This window comes from Vigna unguiculata, chromosome 8 (genome assembly GCF_037176805.1).
Source record: "Vigna unguiculata cultivar grain cowpea cultivar isolate G323 ecotype 2 chromosome 8, ASM3717680v1, whole genome shotgun sequence".
Classification (NCBI taxonomy): Eukaryota; Viridiplantae; Streptophyta; class Magnoliopsida; order Fabales; family Fabaceae; genus Vigna; species Vigna unguiculata.
Window position 1 is genome coordinate 5,228,645 of NC_140799.1, and position 22,085 is coordinate 5,250,729.

The 22,085-nt window shown below is 35.6% G+C and overlaps 2 protein-coding genes and 1 pseudogene across 2 annotated transcripts; 2 read left to right on the forward strand and 1 right to left on the reverse strand.

Annotated features, from left to right (window-relative positions):
- The first annotated feature begins 5,576 nt into the window (after positions 1-5,576).
- On the forward strand, positions 5,577-10,116 carry LOC114193854 (initiation factor 4F subunit (DUF1350)). Its single transcript, XM_028083814.2, has 9 exons — positions 5,577-6,073; positions 6,208-6,411; positions 6,896-6,953; positions 7,175-7,237; positions 8,073-8,148; positions 8,765-8,880; positions 9,195-9,284; positions 9,375-9,506; positions 9,820-10,116. The coding sequence occupies exons 1-9, from the start codon at positions 5,718-5,720 to the stop codon at positions 9,952-9,954; spliced, it is 1,230 nt and encodes a 409-aa protein (XP_027939615.1). The 5' UTR covers positions 5,577-5,717; the 3' UTR covers positions 9,955-10,116.
- Positions 10,117-15,354: 5,238 nt separating this feature from the next.
- Positions 15,355-16,995, reverse strand: LOC114194281 (uncharacterized). Its single transcript, XM_085665640.1, has 2 exons — positions 16,651-16,995; positions 15,355-16,563 (listed from the first exon to the last, which is right to left on the reverse strand). The coding sequence occupies exons 1-2, from the start codon at positions 16,993-16,995 to the stop codon at positions 15,355-15,357; spliced, it is 1,554 nt and encodes a 517-aa protein (XP_085521766.1).
- A 1,191-nt stretch (positions 16,996-18,186) lies between these two features.
- Positions 18,187-21,500, forward strand: LOC146884046 (uncharacterized; annotated as a pseudogene).
- The last annotated feature ends 585 nt before the right edge of the window (positions 21,501-22,085 follow it).

A 22,085-nucleotide genomic window follows, 5' to 3' on the forward strand; every position in this document is an offset into this window, starting at 1 on the left:
TACTTCAAAATTCAACAATGATGTACTTACTCCATTTCTATAGAACAAAAGAAGGGTAATTTTGGTATTTTAAATTTCATGTGGGTGCAGATAAAATTTATGAGTACAAAAAGAAACATTATCAAAGACATTGGTCCATACTTATCTAGGCTAATAGGTTTTCAGTTTTAAGTACAAGAGTAATAAAGAGAACGTTACAACTTGTTGGTATCTTTTCACTCTCTAGACTAACAGGGTTTTCAATTTTAGGTACAAAAGTAATAAAGGTAGGATTACAACTTGTTGGTATCTTTTGACTAACCTGAAACACATTAATTGCTTGAACCATGTGGACCTGGACATTTACTGCTTTCACACTGCCATATAACATCTTTAAATTCATTCTCAAATATAGGTGTCATGAGTCAACTATTATCTTCAATAGTCAATGTAGAGAAAGAGATACTATCCAGCCTCACATCTAACTCGTCCATCTCATTTAATCTCTTATGAAAGAAGACTTTAACTTCATTCTTCACCATATTTAATCCTCACACTATTCTTCCTGGATATCTACCCCTTGATTCCATCTGTTATTCTTCTCCAATTTATAATTAAGTCCTCAAATTCCCTCTCACATTGTCATGCATTTAAACTTCTAAAAGGTTTTGGTCCTTAATATACAACAAGTGAATTTTTTAACACTAAAGCACAATGATCTGATACCACTCTCTCCAATACATATTGCTTGCACTCTTGCCAATGTCCTAGCCATTCTCTAGAGACTAGGACTCTATCTAATATACTTTTTGCACTACCATTAAGTCTATATCATATGTACTTCTGTCCAACTAAAGATAGATCACTCATCTCCATCTTATTTATAAACTCATTGAAACTTATCACTTCTCTCCTACTTATTCCATTCTAGTAAATCCCTTTCCTCTCATATGAGTTTCTAACTGCATTAAAGTTCCCCATTATGGCTGAAGTCTTACAATCATCCTTCTATCCAATTTTTAAATATTTCTTCCCACATATGAATTTTATCTCTTTAATCGCAGGAAGAATATACATTTACTACTACAACAGAGTTATCACTTTTGTTGTGCTTTATAAAAGAAACTGTTATAAAAACTAATTGAAATCACGAAAAAAGCACATTTTTTGAGACATGTAGAATTATTATCCTTAAAGATTTATTTTTAATGTATTGTACAAGTTCCTCAAAATATAACAAAAATTTCCTGAATTTGTCGAGGAGGCTTTCAGAATTAAATAGACCTTTTGGAAAAAGAAAAAGAACCCAAGATAATAATAGAAAGAAAAGAACCAAAAGAACAACTGATGAGGACGAGAAAGATACGAGAAAGATATGAGAACGTTAAGCTGTTAAGTTGTGTTGTGATTTTAGAGGAAGCGAAATGGTCTATTCATAGACAAAGGAAGTGATTTGTTCTGCATAATGACAAGCTTACAGATCACAACGCTTCATTTGACTTGTGGAGGAGGCAGCCAACATCCAACTGTCCTTGCGTAGCCAACGTCCAGTTTGCAGTTGAACATCAACCTCCACCTCTTGCGTTAAAATACTATGCTTCCCACAATCCACTTATATTTAAGTGAAGTGACAACATTTGTGTTCAGAATATAAGCAATATTTTAATTTGTCATGTAATATTAGAATTAGATTTGGTTATTTTAAGTTCTTTTTCAGATATTAGTTATCACATTTATTTCCGCATCACATGTTGTGTGAACTCAAACATTGTTTCTTACATTAAAAACAAAATTATCACTAAAAACTAATAAAATAAAATTGAGGTTTTTGACATGCATAACTTTCATGAGGTTATATTAATCTCCGATTTTTCTTAAATCATACTTTCTATAATAACTATATTTTACTCATTCAATATTCACCAATCTATAATTTATTTTATTAAATCCAGTGTTTCTTTATAAATTGTTGTGTACTATTTTGCACAATTTTAAAGTTAAGAAACCATTATTGTAATTATGATTCACTGTATCCATAACATTATTAACATAATAGTCTAAGAGCAAATCTTGATAAATTTGTTGGAGTATTTGATCATTTATTGTGGCATAGAATTGGAGGTTTGTGAATTTGTTGGTAACATATAGTTATTAGTTAATTTTAATTTAAATAGATTTTTTCTTGTTATTATTTTAAGAGGGAGTATAAGAAATAATTAAAAATCTCCTATGTATAAAAATTAAATAAAAAAAACTAATGAGAATTTTTAATATAAAATTTAAGAACAGAGAACACAAGTTATGATAAGGAAAGACATAAAATCTACCATGAAGCATGTTGTAACTATACATCAAATCTCTTTCAATCTATTCCATATATTGTGAACCTTAGTTAATGCTTAATTTTTTCAATAAATAATTTAATGCAGGTCAAAATAATTTAAAGAATAATTCTACAACTGGTTAGATTCAACACTTGTTATTCAACAAGTAAAGCATAGAATTTTATATCTTAAGTAACGATCACATCTTCATAGAGGCCAGTGAAGAAGTGGATTCTCTTGCCGATGCACAATTACACCTAGGGACAATTTTTTTTTTCACTTAATTATTTTTCTGTTTATACTTTTTTTTTGTCATTTTTTTTATAAAATGTATTTGTACACTAAGTTTTGGTTTCACTATTTTGAAACTTAAATTCTGGATGTTTATTTGTATGTTATCAAAATATAGTTCCAAATTTCTACTTTTATATTCTAACTCCCGAAATCCAATATCTCATTCATTATATAAGTAAATTTTCATAAGTGTATTTTTAGACTTTTGAATATTCAATTTCATGATCGTTTTTTAAAATACTAATTCTTAAATATATAAAAAAGATATGGATCTTGTCAAGTTTAGTTTTAAGTATACAAATAATTTTTGGATTAATTATTTGAAAATAGATAAAATAGAATTTGAAAAGTAGAAATTATCTTTTCTAAATTCATATTTATTTAATAGTACCAAAACATCATTAGGTGATTTGAAATTATCATAGTCTATACTAATCTCTATAGACATTAAATTAAGTATTGATAATTCTTATTTTTTTTTCATAAATTAAAAGTATTATGTATTATGTGTCACAATAATATTTAAGTCACAAGTAATAATATCAAATTAACCAACAAAATTTCGAAACTAACATTCTGCTGAAAATTACACAAATTCATAAAGAAGTTATTGAAAAAAAGAAAGTACAAGATTTAAGAGTATAAACATCAAAAAGGCCGAAACGCACGAGTTATATAAGGCATTTGGAAAATAAGATGGGTGTTTCTTTTTGCACCCTGTGATTTTTACCTGCAGTCCTATTAGGAGGTGTAAAATGTCAAATTGTTCGTAAACATACTATTTCTCCTTTACATGTTCTTCTTCTGTTTCGGTCTTTAGACTTCTTAGTTTTTCCACTTCCTTCCACTCCTTTGCTTTTTTCACAGTATTATGAATTTTGTTCTTCAAACAAAAGTGTATAGTTTGAAAATGTCTTCCACATTGAAAGTATTTTTCTAAAAAAATAGTTTTCTAATTATAGAATATAGAAGTCACTTTGAAATTCAAAAGTCTATTCCAAATTACATAATTCTAAAATGACTTTAAAAAAATTGTATTATTAATTATACAATCTTAAAATTAATTTTACTTTCAAAATATATAATCTGAAAAATAATTTTGATTTGTATCCGAAAGTAATTATTTTTCACTATTAAATTAAATTGTAACTCGATTGGATGGTGTATCAAAAGGGTAGATTTTAGTATACTTCAAAAATCAACAATGATGTACTTGCTCCATTTCTATAGAACAAAAGAAGGGTAATTTTAGTATTTTAAATTTCATGTAGGTGCAGATAAAATTTATGAGTACAAAAAGAACATTGTCAAAGAGATTGATCCATACTAATCTAGGCTAATAGGATTTTCAGTTTTAAGTACAAGAAAAATAAAGAGAGCATTACAACTTGTTGGTATCTTTTCACTCTCTAAACTAATAGAGTTTTCAGTTTTAGGTACAAAAGTAATAAAGGTAGCGTTACAACTTGTTGGTATCTTTAGACTGATCTGAAATACATTAATTACTTGAACTATCCTGACGTGGACTTTTAGTGTTCTCATATTGTCATATAACATCTTTAATTTCATTCTCAAATATAGATGTCATGAGTTAACTATTATCTTCAATAGTCAATGTAGAGAAAGAGATACTATCCAACCTCACATCTAACCCATCCATCTCATTTAATCTCTTGTGAAAGAAGACTTTAACCTCATTCTTCACCATATTTAATCCTCACACACCATTCTCCCTAGATATCTACCTCTTTGATTCCATTTGTTATTCTTCTCCAATTTATAATTGATTGGAAGTATCTAAAATTGAGATCACCTTGTTGTACACATTAAGTTATTGATTTCTGTCTTATCATTGCTTCCGTATTATAACTTAATATTTTAAAATCATAAAAAATCTTTTGTCTTTCAAGTTTCATGTCAATATCTAAGTCGCTAATATCATCCATCTTCTCCAACTCATTTATCTTCCTAATGATATTCTGTGTAGTATAAGATATGTTCCCAAATGCTTTATTATTCCAAATTTTTAGGTTATGGTTCAATCTTTTCAATTTATCCTTCAAAACCATGATACAAAATCCACTCATTGTATAATTGTTCCATAGTCTTATGACCAAGTCCTCAAATCCCCTCTCACATTGTCATACATTTAAAGTTTTAAAAGGTTTTGGTCCTTAATATACAAAAAGTGAATTTTTTAACACTAAAACACAATGATTTGATACCACTCTCTCCAACACATATTGATCACACCCTTGCCAATGTCTCAGCCATTCTTAGAGATAAGAAATCTATCTAATATACTTTTTGAACTACCATTAAATTTATATAATCTGAAAAATAATTTTGATTTCTATTCGGAAGTAATTATTTTTCACTCTTATTGAATTGTAAATCAATTGAATGGTGTATCAAAATGATAGATTTCGGCTTCAAAAACCAACAATGATGTACTTGCTCCACTGCTATAGAACAAAAGAAGGGTAATTGTGGTGTTTTAAATTTTATGTGGCTGCAGATAAAATTTATGAGAGTACAAAAAGAAACACTATAAGTCAGGTAACAATAACGCATTGGTCCGATAAAAAAGTATAAGTAGCCTTTTACTTTTTCCACTTACATATTTTCTTTTTTCACTTCTTCAACTATGGTGTATTATATTGCCCAACTAACTTTTAAAATCTTATACTTTTCAAAAAAATATTTTAATACACTTCTAGATTATGTATTCTGAAAAATAAAATCTAAACTATTGCTAGGACATATAATTCAATTTTTTTTATATTTTTAATAACATTTTTTCGATAAGTGCAAGAACAATAAAAACATCTTTGTTATTAAATAATAAAAAGGAGGTGAAGAAAGAAAAATACGGAGGTTGGAAAAGTAAAACAAAATGTATCAGAGAACTCAAAATCGTGGCGAAATCTTCTCTACATATGTGCCAAACCTCACCAACGTCCAATAAACTTCAAATTACTCTGAGCAAACACTGACTGACACAAAATTTCTACAAATAATAATAAAATTTCATAACCTTATTTTCCACTGCACTTTGCAGTTTGGACTATACGAGAGTAGTCTGTTAATTTCTCTTATTCAATTGCTATCTAACAGTTAATGGAAATGGCTTCCTCATCCTTCGTCTTAGGTTCAGATTTGAAATGTGTACTCTCTTCAAGGAACACTAAAACCATGTCTGGGTTTGGTGCACTGAGACACATTCACCCAAATGGTTTGTTCAACAAATTCTTCCACTTTCACACTCTATCCACTAGAATGGTGGCAAGGACAACAAAGATGGTTTCTGATGTTTATGTTGGTGGAGACACAAGTAGCAGAGTCAATAGCAAGATGTACACCAAGTTGGACTCTTGTTTGGTGATACCACCTACCCCCAATCGTGCCAAGCCTCGAGCTATAATCAAATTCCTGGGTGGTGCCTTCATTGGGGCTGTTCCTGAAGTTACCTACGGGTTTTTTTTTTTTTGTTACCCTTTTGTTTTTTCAATGCAAAGTTTGAGTCTTTATCATTGATTGCTGGTTTTCTCATGTGGGTGGTGATATTGATGGTGTGATGAGTTTTGTTCCTTTAATTTGCAACTTGCAGGTACCTGATAGAGTTTTTGGCAAAGGAGGGTTTTTTGGTGGTGGTGGTGCCTTATAATGTGACATTTGACCATTCTCAAGCTGCTAAGCAAGTATATGAGAGGTTCCAAACTTGTTTGAGTACTATCCTGACATCTGGGTTGCCTCAAGCCAATCTGTCTCCTGCTCAGCTTGAAGACCTTCCTCTTTTCTCTGTTGGCCATAGGTTGTTGGCTTGTTCAGTGTTTAATACTTCCTCTTTTCCTTTATAAAAAGAATCATGAGAGCATTTTTTTGTCTTAATTATAAGAAACACACAGTACCCATTCTTGAGATGTATTAATAGTTAACTTCTTTCTTACCTTATTTGTTGTGAAGTTTACTAATGATACACTCAATCATTTTCCATATGAGTGAATGTATTTATTGAACTGTTAATAATACAAGCCACACTCATATGTGAGAAAATTATTTACTTTTAGCAATGTCACTAGATATAATTACCACTTAAATCATTTAATCATATGAGCATGTTTAGAATAAAATTTAAAATTATGGTATTGTTAAGTAGAAAAAGATAACCTAACTGTTCATTTTGGTTAGTCTTCGTGATAATTTATTTGTTTCTTATATTATATTGGGGGCAGGATCTTTCTTACTATAATTAATGTCAAGAAAGTAATGTATTTCTTGTTTTTTGAAATCTGTAGCAATGGTGCACTTCTTCAACTACTCATAGGCAGCTTATTTTCAGAGAATATACCCAAGGTCTGGTTATTTTTCTTACTGCTGCAGCAAAAGATTATATTTATACATGCACAGAATGATTTTGATACTATTTTAACTAATATTAGTAGTGTACAAATTAAGTTATTACAACATAGTTTTAGTTTGTGGAAGCATTATGTGGATTATGAAGTTTCATTACTTAAATCTAACTTATAGCAATTCAAGGAGTGTGACGAAAATGTATTTATCTCTTGTGGAAGGCTAATGCTGTAATCTCATACAACAACAGGCCAGCAACGGAGGCAGTCCCATACTTTGAACAGGTATAGACACTCATACTTGATGAAATCTATTACATCAATTTACCCAAGAGTCTTTATAGGCTATTACTTTAATCTAATATCTGTTTCTTCATTCTTGTGGTTATAATAAAGAAATACTTTTTCTAAAAGCTGTGTTAAGTGTTTACCTTCCCACTAGAACTTCTGTTATGAGGATGCACAATTTGAAGGATATATACACCGCTAATATGTTATTTTGGAGAAATATTCACTGTCTTGACAGGATTCTTTGATATTTTTGTATGTCACCTTGAGGATTTGAACCAAATGATTAAGGTTGTGATGAAAACTTAAATGCTGGTTACGTATATGTTTGAAAGTTCAAACACACCTGAACCGGCTTTAATATTTCTTATTCTGTTTCTTTGCATTCAGCATAGCTTCAAAAGCATTCTATAAATCTGTCCAATTAGATGGGAAGCGAATAAGCTTAGGAATACTTCCCTTTCCTTTTCTGATCCCATTTGAAATAACTGGCTAGTAAGCTAAAGAGATGTAACATTTATACATATTGACATAAGAATTATTGGCATACCATCCACATAATGGCATTCAAAGATAAATTTAATCTTCTAGAACAGTAATGAAGATGCTCATTGAGGTGTTTTTTATCTCTTTATTCATATAATCCAGTATTGCATCAGAACCACTGAATTCAAGATGGTTCATGAAATAATTTCGTATGTCCTTACAGAGATAAGATGTTCTTCAAAGGGGATAATATTACATATATTCGTACTGAATTTCAGCTGATAGAGCATTTTTATAAGTTGTTCATCTCCATTGTGCTCTAAAACTTTGCAGTGCTGCCCTGCAGTTGGGTCCTGCAGTCAGCCAAATGATGCCAGTTATGGAGGCAGCTCCTTTTTATTCAATAGCTAGAAATGCATCAGGTATCTCCTCAGCTCGCTTCTGATGGTTTTGCTTTTGCATCAGCGTTTTGTGATGCTGAAGATATCTTACTCTTCCAATTACAAAAAAACGACAGCATTGCCATCATTACCTTCTTTGTTATATGTTACTGTCTAAGATCCTACATATTCATTCCGTAACTCAATCTTATAAACTATTCAAACTTTGTAAAACTTGTTTAAGTCATATTTCTAGTTGATGTGAAATTAAACTACCATCCTACAATTGAGTCCCCAAAGAGGTTGTATATAAGGTGGTCTAGGGGGATGACTGCAATTAAAGAGACTTTTCCAACAATATGCAATGGGAGGGTTGTATAGAATGATCCTCCTCTACACTTGCTTTTCTTTACTACAAGTCAGGTGATTGAATAAGTACAGAATTTTGGAAGTTAGATATGATATAGTAACTTTTTCTAAATCAAAGGTCTTGGTCTAAAAACCAAAATTGTTGTTGGCCCTCATAATATAACTCTGCTTTTATAATTGTTGCCCTACCACCTCAACACTCAGTTGTAATCCTCGGTGTGTTTAAAAATTAACTATATTAACTTTTTGTATCTATGATGATAATGCATGTCATCTGTAATCTATGTAGGAGATGCATTGAAGATGGTGTTGGATGCTGTTAGATCAACTCTACCAGAATCTGAGCAAGAAAGACTGAATTCCTTAACTAAATTTGTTGATCAGTTGCCATCAGTAATGAATGAGGTACTTGTTAACTGTTGATTGGAGATTATTTTATGCTATTTATTTCACTTATGTAAGTGTTAATGGGAACACCACCTTGTAGGTGAAGTTTTGTTTTTGATTCCCATGCCTCCTGTTATTGTTTATGTACCAACCACATCCTGCATAATCTTTTTCCTTGTTAATTTTTCATTTATTGGATGCATATATGATTCCTAAGGCAATGGATGGACTTTGTGATCATTGACTTTTCATGATGCTTAAATCTTAATTAACATGTTGATGAGTGCATATGTGTATGCATATTTATTGGTGTTTATATATATCTCTGCCAGGTTTCGCAAGGAGTATCAGAGTTCAAGCCAACACCATCTGAAAACCGTGACTGCTTTAAATGTTCATACAATGTTGAACACACACTATTGGTTTGTCTAATGCTCTATGCCTTAGAACTTGTTCTTGAACTCAACTCAGAACTCAACTAAGGTAAAATGTGTCTGATATTGCCTCTCTAGGTGAAGTTCAATTTTGATGCAATTGATGAGACAGATATTCTTGAAGAAACACTAAAGCCTCGTGTGGAGTCATTGGGAGGGACATTAGAGAAAGTGACATTGAGTGGTAACCACATCACACCATGCATTCAGGTCAAACTTCTTTGCATCCTCCTTTTGTACCATACTTCTGTTCATCACAGTAAACTTTTCCTCTTTGCTGGAATATGCTTTCTTGAATTATCATGGCAGTGAAGTGACTTAGTTCACATGCAAATTGCATTATAGGGAATATAGTTTAACCATTCTAAAATCATGCAGGAATAGCAGATTTTCTAATTAAGGATCATTTCGGACCTTTCTTTTTCTCAAACACTTATATACTCTCAAATACTTATATACCGTAAATTGATCTTATATTTAGTCGATAACTTATCTAAAATTCGATTTTTGATTGGGAGGTCAGGGAGTGAGGTGGGAAGTGGGTAAATTGTATACTCCTGCAGATGCTGTTGCTCAAGGGCTTACATCTCTTTCGTTGAATGACACCAAGATCCTTGCCAGAACTATTAGTGACTGGTTCAGACGCTATGAGGCTTGAAGTGAAAGGGAAAACAATGCAAATATAATAATATAATTTTTTCTATAAGGCATCATTATGGTGCATGTTTTGGATTTTTGAACCTATGAAGTGTATATAACTTGTATAGGTTAAGATAAATGTTGATAGTTTATATCATTTATTGGATTATGCTTGTTTGCATATGCTTTTTTCAGAATTAGGATGTATCAAAAGTTCAAACAAATATAGTTTCATAGTATAATAATACTCTTTAGAGTATTCTAGATATGACTATATTTAGGATATGTTATGAGAAACTTTTCCTCAAGAATTTTTAGAAAACAAAAAGGAAAGTTAAATGAATTTTTTGTTGTAATCTGATTATATTTCTTCACCAATAAAATTATTATTATTGTTATTATTATAATTATGAAATTAAATATAAATAATTTTTATAACTATTATAAATAATTTTGATTTTATTGATAGTTTTATAATTAAAAGGTTAAATTAAAAAAATTAGAGCTGTCAAAATGGGTCATCCGGTTTGGCCCGCGACGGGTTGGCCACTTAGTGGACCAACCTAACTCGGTTCACTTATTAGCGCGTCAACAAAATTAGAACCTGACCCGACACACCACGGGTTGGCGGGTTAAACGGGTTGGCTCACTGGCTCACTTAATTAAAAAATAAAAACATAATTTTTTTTCTTCAATCTCAAGAAAACTAAATTATAATTACGATTAAAATCTAAATAAACTTCAATACAATCCAAATAAAATCTCAAATTATGTTAAATTCCAAAATCACAAAAATATAAATTACTATCTAACATCAAATCATTATTATCACTTATAAAACTATAGTATTAGAATCTTAAATGAATAAATCCACAACATTTTCATCTCTTGAAACATCTTCTTTATCCCTGTCCACAAAATATATATATATATATATATATATATATATATATATATATATATATATATATATATATATATATATTATATTATTCAGCGATGGCCTCCAGAGCATGCTCAATACTCATCCAGTCCATCAGGCTACAACGTCCCTATCACCATTACCACTGCCAGAGGTTTTCATATCTGCTCACATCAACAAAGTTGATGATCATCGCAATAGAGAAGACCACACACAACATACAAGAAAGCAAAAGGGTAAGCTAGTGTAAAGGAAATCTCATATTGTAATAGTGCACAGGTAATCTTACAGCCAAGCATAAATAACAAGCATCACAACCATAGCTATCAAAATATATGAGACCCCAAGACTTGACTATCCGGATACGTGACTGAGGCACCACCACGTGGCAGTGGAATTATGTCCTAGCAATGAGGCGTCACCGCGAGGCCTTCACGAAATTATACCCTTACAGGAGGCACCACCACGTGGCCTTCGTGGAATTACGCCCTAGCCTTGAGGCACCACCACGACCCCCCATGGAATTACGTCCTTTTGTCGAGGCACCACCAGGAACTCCCTTTTAGAGGGTCCATGGAATTACGTCCAACATATGAGGCGCCACGAAGATCTCTCACTACAAGAGTCATGGAATTATGCCCTACCCATACTTTATACATGTTTCACTAACCAATCAGCAGTCCCCATAATACTAACATCATGTATAACAATCCCATCTTGCAACTCTAGCTTTCCAATCCATATAACATACAACAACATACCATTCCCATCGCAATCTCATACATCAAACATGGCATCATCCCTCAACCCACATAGTAAAGCATCTAGATCCAATAAGCAATCATACATCAACACACCATTCAACAATAGTACCAAATTTACCCCACAGTCTCGCTCAGGCTAGCAGGTCCCGCTCAGGCGAGGGAGGTCCACTCGCTCAGGCGAAACCCTTATCGCCTAGGTGAGAACACGAAAGAGGGAGAGCGGACTCTGCGAGGTCTCGTTCAGGCGAGTCCCTTCTCGCTTAGGCGAGACCACTCCTCGCTCAAAAATAAAAACCTCTCGTCTAAGCGAGAGATCGAGCATCAGGTCCTGGGCGAGCCTCTGCTAATTTCGCTTAGGCGAGGCAAGCTCGCTTGGGCGAGAAAACCAGTGCTCGCCACTGCTCTCTCATGCACAACACAGAACCCACATCGAAAACACATTTTTACCAATGTCAAACCAACAAAACACGAGCACACCTCAAGAATATAACTTGAACTTAGAAAACATGCGAAGAATCTAAGGAAATCGTAAACCCTAACTTCCCTTACCTGGAAAGGGCTTATACGGGACCTCGACACCAACTGCGGAGCGCAACAGTTCGAGGAGCAGTCTTAGAAACTGGAAGAACAGCGGGGCAGAGAAAGAACAAAGTGATTATGGGACCCTAGGAGGAAGAACACAAAAAAAAATAAGCTTCAGGGAGTACAGGTACAAGCTCGAGAGCACTTACATGGAGCGACAAACAAAGATGAGCTCAGGAAATCTTTGGCCAAGATTAGAGTCGAGCCCTAGCAGAGCGTTCTGAAAGGAAATGGGCAGCGCTTAGGGTTCTGTTTTGCAAGAATGAGTCAGAAATGGAAACCCTAGCAGCTTTAAGGCCTTAGCACCCTATGGGCTAGCCCTTAGGCCCAACAGATTAAGGCCAACCCTTAAACATTAGGGCAGAAAAATAAAGCTGGGCCTTAAATTCTCCCTAACAACAAAATTTTTGACCTCGAAAATAAAACTTACCAAGCAAAAAGGTGTGGGTGTGATTTCCTCATATCCTCCTCCAACTCCCAAGTAGAGTCACCTGCCCTCCGATCCCAGATGACCTTGACTAATCTGACTGTTTTTCCTCTGCATTCCTCCACCTTGCTATCCTCTAGGGCAATGGGTGGTACTTCCACAGTGAGGTCCTCCCTGATCGGTATATCCTCCGCTTCCAACACATGAGCCGGATCGAACACATACTTCCTCAACTGCGACACGTGGAACACCGGGTGAAGATTCGCCAACTGAGGAGGCAAGGCTATCTCATAAGCTACTGGTCCAATCCTCCTCGAGATCTAATAAGGACCAAGGAACTTAGGAGAAAGTTTTCTTGAGCGGAGAGCCCTTTTCACACCAGTGGTTCGGGTCACCCTCAAGAACACGTGATCTCCAGTCTCGAATTCCAAGGGCCTCCTCCTACGGTCTGCATAGGCCTTTTGTCTGCTCTGTGAAGCCCACATCCTGTCCCTCAGCAACCTCATCTTCTCGGTGGTCTGCTCCAACAACTCAGGTTCAACTAACACTGCCTCCCATCCTGATACCAACACAAGGGGGTCCTACACCTTCGACCATAAAGAGCTTCATATGGCGCCATCCCGATGCTCACATGGAAACTATTATTATAGGTGAACTCAATCAATGATAACACTTCACCCCAAGCGCCCAAGTGATCCATTATGCAGGTCTGTAGCAAGTCCTTAAGTGATTGGATTGTCCTCTCAGACTGGCCATCTGTCTGAGGATGATAGGCTAAACTCATCGCGAGCTTGCTCCCCAGAGCGCTCTGCAAGGTCTGCCAAAACCGCGATGTGAACCGTGGATCCCTGTCTGATACAATGCTCGAAGGCACCCCATGTAACCTCAAAATCTCCTTGATGCACAACTGAGCCAGCTTAGCCATAGACATCCTCAAGTTCATCGCCAAGAAATGCGCACTATTGGTCAGTCAGTCCACTATGACCCAAATGGTGTCATGCCCTCTAAAAATTCGTGGCAAATGGGTCACAAAGTCCATCGAGATGCTATCCCATTTCCACACTGGTATCTCTAAGGGTTGCATAATCCCACCGGGTCTCTGATGCTCTACCTTTGCCTTTTGACAGGTCAGACAGGCCGACACGAACTGTGCTACCTCCTTCTTCATACCCTGCCACCAGAAATTTTCCTTGAGATCCTAGTACATCTTAGTCATGCCCGGATGCAGACTGAGACGACTTTTGTGTCCTTCCTCCATGATCAACTTCTTCACCTCGACATCGTCGGGAACACACACCATGCCCTGAAATCTAAATATGCCATCACTACCCAAGGTAAAGTCCTTTGCCTCTTCTGACCCCAGTTGCTTTCTAACCCTGTTCAGGCTGGCATCCACTAACTGGCTCTCTCTAACTGAATCCAAGAAATCACTAGATATACTCAAGGTGCTACACCTAATGAATTCAGATCCCAATTCCACCTGCAGCTTCATATCCCTGAACTGCTCTAGTAGCTCCACCTCCTTGATCATAAGGTGAGCAGTGTGTACAGTCTTCCTACTCAGAGCATCGGCTACCATGTTTGCCTTCCCCGGATGATATAACAGTTCGAAATCATAGTCCTTCAGAAACTCCATCCATCGTCTCTGCCTCATGTTTAACTCTTTCTGATCGAATAAGTACTTGAGACTTTTGTGATCACTGAATACACGGAACTGTGCACCGTAAAGGTAGTGCCTCCAAATTTTCAAGGCAAACACGATAGCCGCCAACTCCAAGTCATGAGTGGGGTAGTTTCTCTCATGCACATTGAGTTGCCTCGAAGCATAGGCCACCGCCTTCCTCTCCTGCATCAACACGCAACCCAAACCTAGATGAGAGGCATCACAATAGACCTCAAAAGGTTTCCCAATATCGGGGATCACTAGGATTGAAGCACTCGTCAACCTCCGGTTAAGCTCTTGGAAGCTTTCCTCACACTTTTTAGTCCAAGTGAAAGGTTGGTCCTTCCGAGTAAGTTGCGTCAAGGGCGCCACTACCTTGGAGAATCCCTCAATAAACCTTCTATAGTAACCTGCGAGGTCCACGAAGCTCCTTATCTCAGTCGCCGACTTAGGACTTTCCCACTTTACCATTGCCTCTACCTTTGCTGGATCCACTGCTATCCCTTGGGCGGATATCACATGTCCCAAGAATTGCACTTCATCCATCCAAAATTCACACTTGGACATTTTAGCATATAGCTTCTTCTCCCTCAGAATACCAAGTACTACCCTCAGGTGCTCGGCATGCTCCTCCTGAGTCCTGGAATAGATAAGGATGTTGTCTATGAAGACTACGATAAACTTATATAGGAACGGTCTGAATATCCGGTTCATGTAGTTCATGAACACTACTGGAGCATTGGTCACACCAAAAGGCATAACCACATACTCATAGTGTCTGTACCGGGACCTGAAGGCTGTCTTCTGCACATCATCCGCCTTCACCAAGATTTGGTGATAACCCGACCGCAAGTCAATCTTCGAGAATACCAATGACCCATGCAACTGATCCATCAGGTCGTCTATTCTCGGGAGTGGATATTTGTTCTTGATCGTCATTTTGTTTGACTGTTTGTAGTCTACACACAGGCGTGAACTCCCATCCTTTTTCTTCACCAACAGCACTGGTGCTCCCCAAGGCGACGTACTAGGTCATATAAATTGTTTCCCCAGTAAATCCTCTATCTGCTTCTTGAGTTCCACCAACTCTGCCGGAGCCATCGACATTGGCCCGATTCTGGTACCAGGTCGATAGAGAATTCCACCTCTCTATTGGGAGGCAACCCTGGCACCTCCTCTGGGAATATATCCTCGAACTCGTGTACTACTGGTATGATTAATGTCTCTTCCCCCTTCTCCACCTCGAGATGAGTGAAAATGATGAAGCATTGCGCCCTCCTCTGAATCTCCCTCACCACTCCCTGGAATGATAACAACTCAGGCTCCTCTGAGTCGGGAAACAACAATATTTTCTCTCGACAATCTATAAGGATACGATTGGTAGAGAGCCAATCCATCCCCAAGATCACTTCCAACTCCTGTAGAGGTAGACAGATCAGATTCACTTTGTACCTCCGCCCCTCTACCTCCACCGGACACCTAGCACACAAGGACAACGTCCTGACCAAACTCGATGCCGGAGTATACACTACAAGTTCACACTGCAGCTCACACACCGGCAGACCCAACTTTTTCACACAAGCATCTGACATAAATGAGTGTGTCGCTCCAGAATCATATAACACACAACAAGCTTTCCTAGTTATCAAACAATGGCCTATAACAAGGTTACCTGAGCCTGCAGCCTCCGCTCCGGTCATGGCGTACACTCTGTCGGTCGCCTGAGGCCTGTTGCCTCTATGCCTCTGCTGGTTCTGTGCAAGAGCCTGTACTACAGGTCGCATCACTGCTCTAGCAAGGGTGGGGCAGTCCCTCCCAAAGTGACCTTCCTTGCCACAGTTGTTGCACTTCTTGAAGCCTGCAAGCTGTGGGCAAACATTCCTCTTGTGTGGTTCCCCACACTGGTAGCACCGAATCCTGCTCTGCTGGGGAGAAGACTCCCTAGACCCTTGAGACTGGAAATGGGGCCTAGAGTAGGGTTTCCTCCTCTCTTCGTGCTTGTGCCTAGATCCCGATGGTCCTCCCACGCTCTGCTGGTGTGGGCGTTGAGTCTCCACCTCCACGTTCATCTTCTCCATGACCCTAGCCTTCTCCACCAAGGCTGCAAAGTCCTTGATGGATAATGGGGCCACCATCAGACGAAGATCACCACGAATGTCGTTCTCGAACTTCCTGCATCGCCACTTTTCATCCAGTGGCATGGTGTAGAAGCGGCTGAGATGCTTGAAGTTTTCCGCATACTCAGTCACAGATCTGTTCCCCTGAGTTAGCTGTAGAAACTTTACCTCTTTAGCGTACTTAACGTTGTCGGGGAAGTACTCAGAGAGAAATTTTCTCCTAAAGACTTCCTAAGTAACTGCCTCCTGCCTCTCCTCCATCATGGACTTCATACAGACCCACCAGTGCTTAGCCTCACCCGTGAGCATATACACCACGGAAGCCACTCTACTCTCCTGTGGGCACATCTTAGCATCGAATATCCTCTCTAGGTCTTTCAACCACTGGTCTACTGCGTCCAGACTGGTCTTGCCTCCAAACTTCACCGGGTGGTGTTTCAGAAAGTCCTCCAGAATCCACTCCCTAACTGTAGCTCGTGGCTCCGGGCCAAAAGCAGGGGCAGCTACCCTGTTTTCCTCCAGTTGACGGAGGGCCTCCATATGCTGCCTGTGAGCATCCTCAACAGCCGCTCTGGCAGCCTCCATTTGCTACTGTTCCAGCGCTGCCGCCTGTCGTTGCATTGATGCTTCATGTCGTTACATCTAAGGAAATCGTAAACCCTAACTTCCCTTACCTGGAAAGGGCTTATACGGGACCTCGACACCAACTGCGGAGCGCAACGGTTCGAGGAGCAGTCTCAGAAACTGGAAGAACAGCGGGGCAGAAAAAGAACAAAGTCATTATGGGACCCTAGGAGGAAGAACACAAAAAAATAAGCTTCAGGGAGTACAGGTACAAGCTCGAGAACACTTACATGGAGCGACAAACAAAGATGAGCTCGGGAAATCTTTGGCCAAGATCGGAGTCGAGCCCTAGCAAAGCGTTCTGAAAGGAAAAGGGGCAGCGCTTAGGGTTCTATTTTGCAAGAATGATTCAGAAATGGAAACCCTAACAGCTTTAGGGCCTTAGCACCCTATGGGTCAGCCCTTAGGCCCAACAGATTAAGGCCAACCCTTAAACATTAGGGCAAAAAAATAAAACTGGACCTTACAATTAACAATGAATATTTTAATCCAAACAATTAGAATAAGATCACTATTTTTAAAATATTGAACAATTTGAATATTTTTATTTTAAAACAAGATAGGAATTATAAAGGAAATGATGAAAAAAAAATCTATTTTTTTTCTAATTTTTTTTGTATATTTTTTATTTGATTTAGCTATATTGAATTTGTATAAAATATGTTATCTCAAACTTTTTGCAAGAATCGGGAGCTAAATTATTGGAAAGTACACTTCCAAATCTTTCTTTAGGTGTTGTTCAAATAATACATTTTTTAGAATTATTGGCACAAAATTATTAATAATAACGTTGTTTGCCAAAATAAGGAAAAGTCCAAAAATAACATAAAAGCTCTATGTTGTCCCAACACTTTATAATAATATTTGAGAAGTTGAAGGAGATTCATGACTTTTTTTTTCTTCACTATCAACTTATATATCATGCATTAATTATCTATTATTGCAGAAAAGAAAACCAATGATTCCACCAACCTACCCTTCCTTTTTGAATTCTATTCACACCCAAGTTCACACAAAACACCATTGAAGTAGGAGGTAGAAAGTTTCTAAAGCAAAAAAGCAAAAAAGGTTAATGGAAATTCATCATGACCCTCCTCCTCCTCTCCTACCTCCTCCTTCTCAATTGTCTTTTGCTTATAGCCAATTGAAAAAATGGACAACGCAAAACAAACACAGACCATTATGAAAACCAAAGCTCCAAGTTGTGCTGATGCAGATGTTCATGGCCGTGTCTTTGCAAATCAAAATTTAGGATAACATGGACAACAATATCTGAGGAAACAAGTTAGAAGAAGGCTTACTAATAGGCCTCTTGAAGAAAGGCTAATGAATATAGCATACGTAAGGAAGGAGATTGTCAATGCCTTGAAATACCACAAGGCTACCATGAAAGTGGCAAGTGAGCATCAACAACACATGTAGGGATGACAACGGGGCGGGACGAGGACGAGTTTCACTATCCCATACCCATCCCCGTAAAAAAAATTCATCCCCATCCCCATACCCAAACCCAACGGGTATTAAACTTTTGTCCCATTCTCATCCCCACCGGGTAACGGGTATAATCTCGTACCCATACCCGTACCCGTTTTCTTACTACTTTAATATTAATTTTAATTAATTTTTATAAAATAAAAAAAATTACGATAAAGGAAACATAATATTATCAAATATTCAATATTAGGAGGATGATTTGTTTCTTCGATATCAAATACTTTGAAATAAATTATAATTGTTTACATTAGATTAGAATACCAAATAAAATCTCATGAGAACCAAACCATTTATTAAATTTGCAAACATTAATGATACCTACTTTATAAATTTTAAAAATATTTTTTAAAAAAATATAAAAGGAAAAAAATATTCAAATTAAAATATATTTTAAATGTTTGTTTACTTCAATTTTTTAAATTATAATGAATCTGTTTTTTATACACTAATCAAAGTTATAATACATCACTTGACCAAAATGACGCAAAGAACAAATAATAAACATAATAATAAAATTTTAACATAGATCTTGTATCTTTTGAACTTCAATATATGTTGGATGGTGGTAAAAAAATATTTATGGCAATCACATTAAATTTTTATATTGTAGTAAATAAAAATAATTTATACAATTATAGTGAAAAAAATTAAAGTATGATGTAATGAGTTAGAAAATAAAAAATAATTAGATAAAATTTATCGAAATAGTATTCTACATGATGAAAATAAACAGAAAATAAAAATATTAAAAAATTAACAAATGTATGTCTTATAAACAATTTGGAGACCATTGAAAGGAATCGCACAAAGGAAAATAAATATATAATTAAGGGTATGATAAGATGAAAAATATCTTAGAGATCTAAGAAAACTTTTCAAATATCAACATATATAAAAAATGACACAAAGAACAGATAATAAACATAAAAATAAAATTTTATCATAGATCTTGTATTTTTTGAACTCCAATATATGTTGGATGGTGATAAAAATATTCATGGCAATTACATTAAATTTTTATATTGTAGTAAATAAAAATTATTTATACAATTATAGTGAAAAAATTAAAGTATGATTGTAATGAGTTAGAAAATAAAAAACAATTAGATAAAATTTATCGAAATAATACATGATAAAAATAAAAAAAATTAACAAATGTGTGTCTTATAAACAATTTGGAGACTATTGAAAGGAATCACACCAAGAAAAACAAATGTATATTTAAGAGTATGATAAGATGAAAAATATCTTAGAGATCTAAGAAAACTTTTCAAATATCAACATATATACTCAATCGTTGAGAAATAACAAAAATTGTTTTAGCGAAATAAAAGAGTTCTTCAAATGAAACAAAAATTAATAATAATAAGTAAAGAACCTTTTATTTTATTTTATATTACCTAGTAAATGAAAGGTTTATGCTATTAAACACTTAAATTGAGAGTATTAAATATTCTCATGTGAAAGGAAAATATACAATAAATAAAAATATTAAAAAATAATATAAATATTCAAATGTTAGACATAAAAGTTTTTTAATTGACATACATGGTTTTAACATAATTACATAAATGTTATGATAAGATAAAAAATATATTGGAGATGCGAATGAGTTTCATGATAAACTAAATAATTAGAAGAAATAAAAAATAGAAAGTATATATATATATATATATATATATATATATATATATATAATTGCTTAATTAATTGTGAATATTATAATAATTTAAACGAGTATGCAATATGGTGGGGACGAGTATTATGGCGGGGATATATACATCCCCATCCCCATACCCAATTGAAAAAATCGAGGATTCTCCATACCCATACCCATACCCAGTCAATGCGGGGATTCCCCGTCAAAACGGGAACGGGTTCGGGCAATACCCACGGGGACATGTTTATTTGCCATCTCTAAACACATGTCCTTTGAGCGTCCCTTTTATTCAAGGTTTAGCCTAGATGGAAGATTCAAGGCTATGAGAAGGCGTGAGATGTATCTACCACCCTCAACCAAAATTTCACATTACTTAAATGATCTTTCCTTCTCTTCATCCTTCCTACCCCTTCCTCCTCCTCTTCTTCTTCATCCACCTCCTTTTTATCTTCCTCCTCCTCCTCCTCCTCCACCTCCACCTCCACCTATATTTCCACTTCCAACTTTTTACCCCTACACCATTACTTCCCCTTTTGCTCTTCCACGCCATAAACCAGAACCTCCCAATTTCACACTTCCAAGTCAGACATTGGGATTCAACCTCAATCTACCCAGCTTCAACAATTCAGAACCTACCCCTTTGCTTAATAATAAGACCTTTGAACATCCCTTTTTGCTTGATAACAACATTTTAGATTCTACCTTTTTGCTTGATAACAACACTTCAAATCCTACCCTTTTACTTGATAACAACAACACTCTAGATCCTACCCTTTTGCTTGATTACAACAACAATTCAAATCCTACCCCTTTTCTTGATAACAACATTTTAGATGCTACCCCCGTGCATAGTAACAACAACATTTTAGATGGTATCCCTATGCTTAACAACAACACCAACACTTTAGAACCTACCCTTTTGCCTGTCAACAACAACACATCATTGCACTCTTACTCAACTCCAACATTAACTTCCCCTCCATTTCTGACTAATCAAGTCGTTCCTTCAATTGGAATATCACAGTCACAGGGAGAAGTGGTTTCCACAGTGATGAATAAAATTGAATCCAGTACTGTAAACCGAGCTAGTGGAAGCATGCATGCAACCATGGATGAAGTGGGAATGGAAGATATCAGAGCATTGGGACAACATCAGATGGAATGGGATGACACCACGAATCTGATCACTTTAGTTTGGTGGCACGATTGCTTGCAACAAATGGAAAATAATGCAGTTGAAGTCAACAATGGAGATGATCCATTTCAAGGGATCTTTGATGATGAACTTGAATTTCCTATCTGGGACAATTAATGCTCGTTAAGACAAGCTTACAACACTAAGCTCCGTGAATTCAGTCAAAGATACCACTTTACTTTGGTAAGTTCTTTATAACAAGTTTCGTTGCTTCTGAAATGAAAATATTTTGTGAGCAAGGAAACTTAATAAGGATCAAAATAAGTCATCTCAAACCATCAACGACATTATCATTGAACCGGTTTGTGGACAATCATCACACGGAGAAAATCATTGCAAAATCTATGAGATGGACATAAAAAAATGCAATGCTAAAATGTGTGTGAGGTTGCATTTTTTAAGTTATTTCTATTAATAAGCAGAAACAAAAAATTGCATTTCTTTCACCTTTTTCCTCTATGACATGCATATTATTTTATTTTGTTATAGAACATTGTATTTATATTTAAAAAAAAATCAATTTAATAAAATATATCAAAATTATTCTTTCATCGATTGAGGTTAATATTACTCAAACTTAATACCTTAATTATAATTTCAAACTTTAATACCTTAATTATAATTGAGGTGGTTGAATTGGATTAAGCCGTAGAATAACAAAGATAAATCCAATTTGAAAACTAAATTAAATTTAGCTTAGAA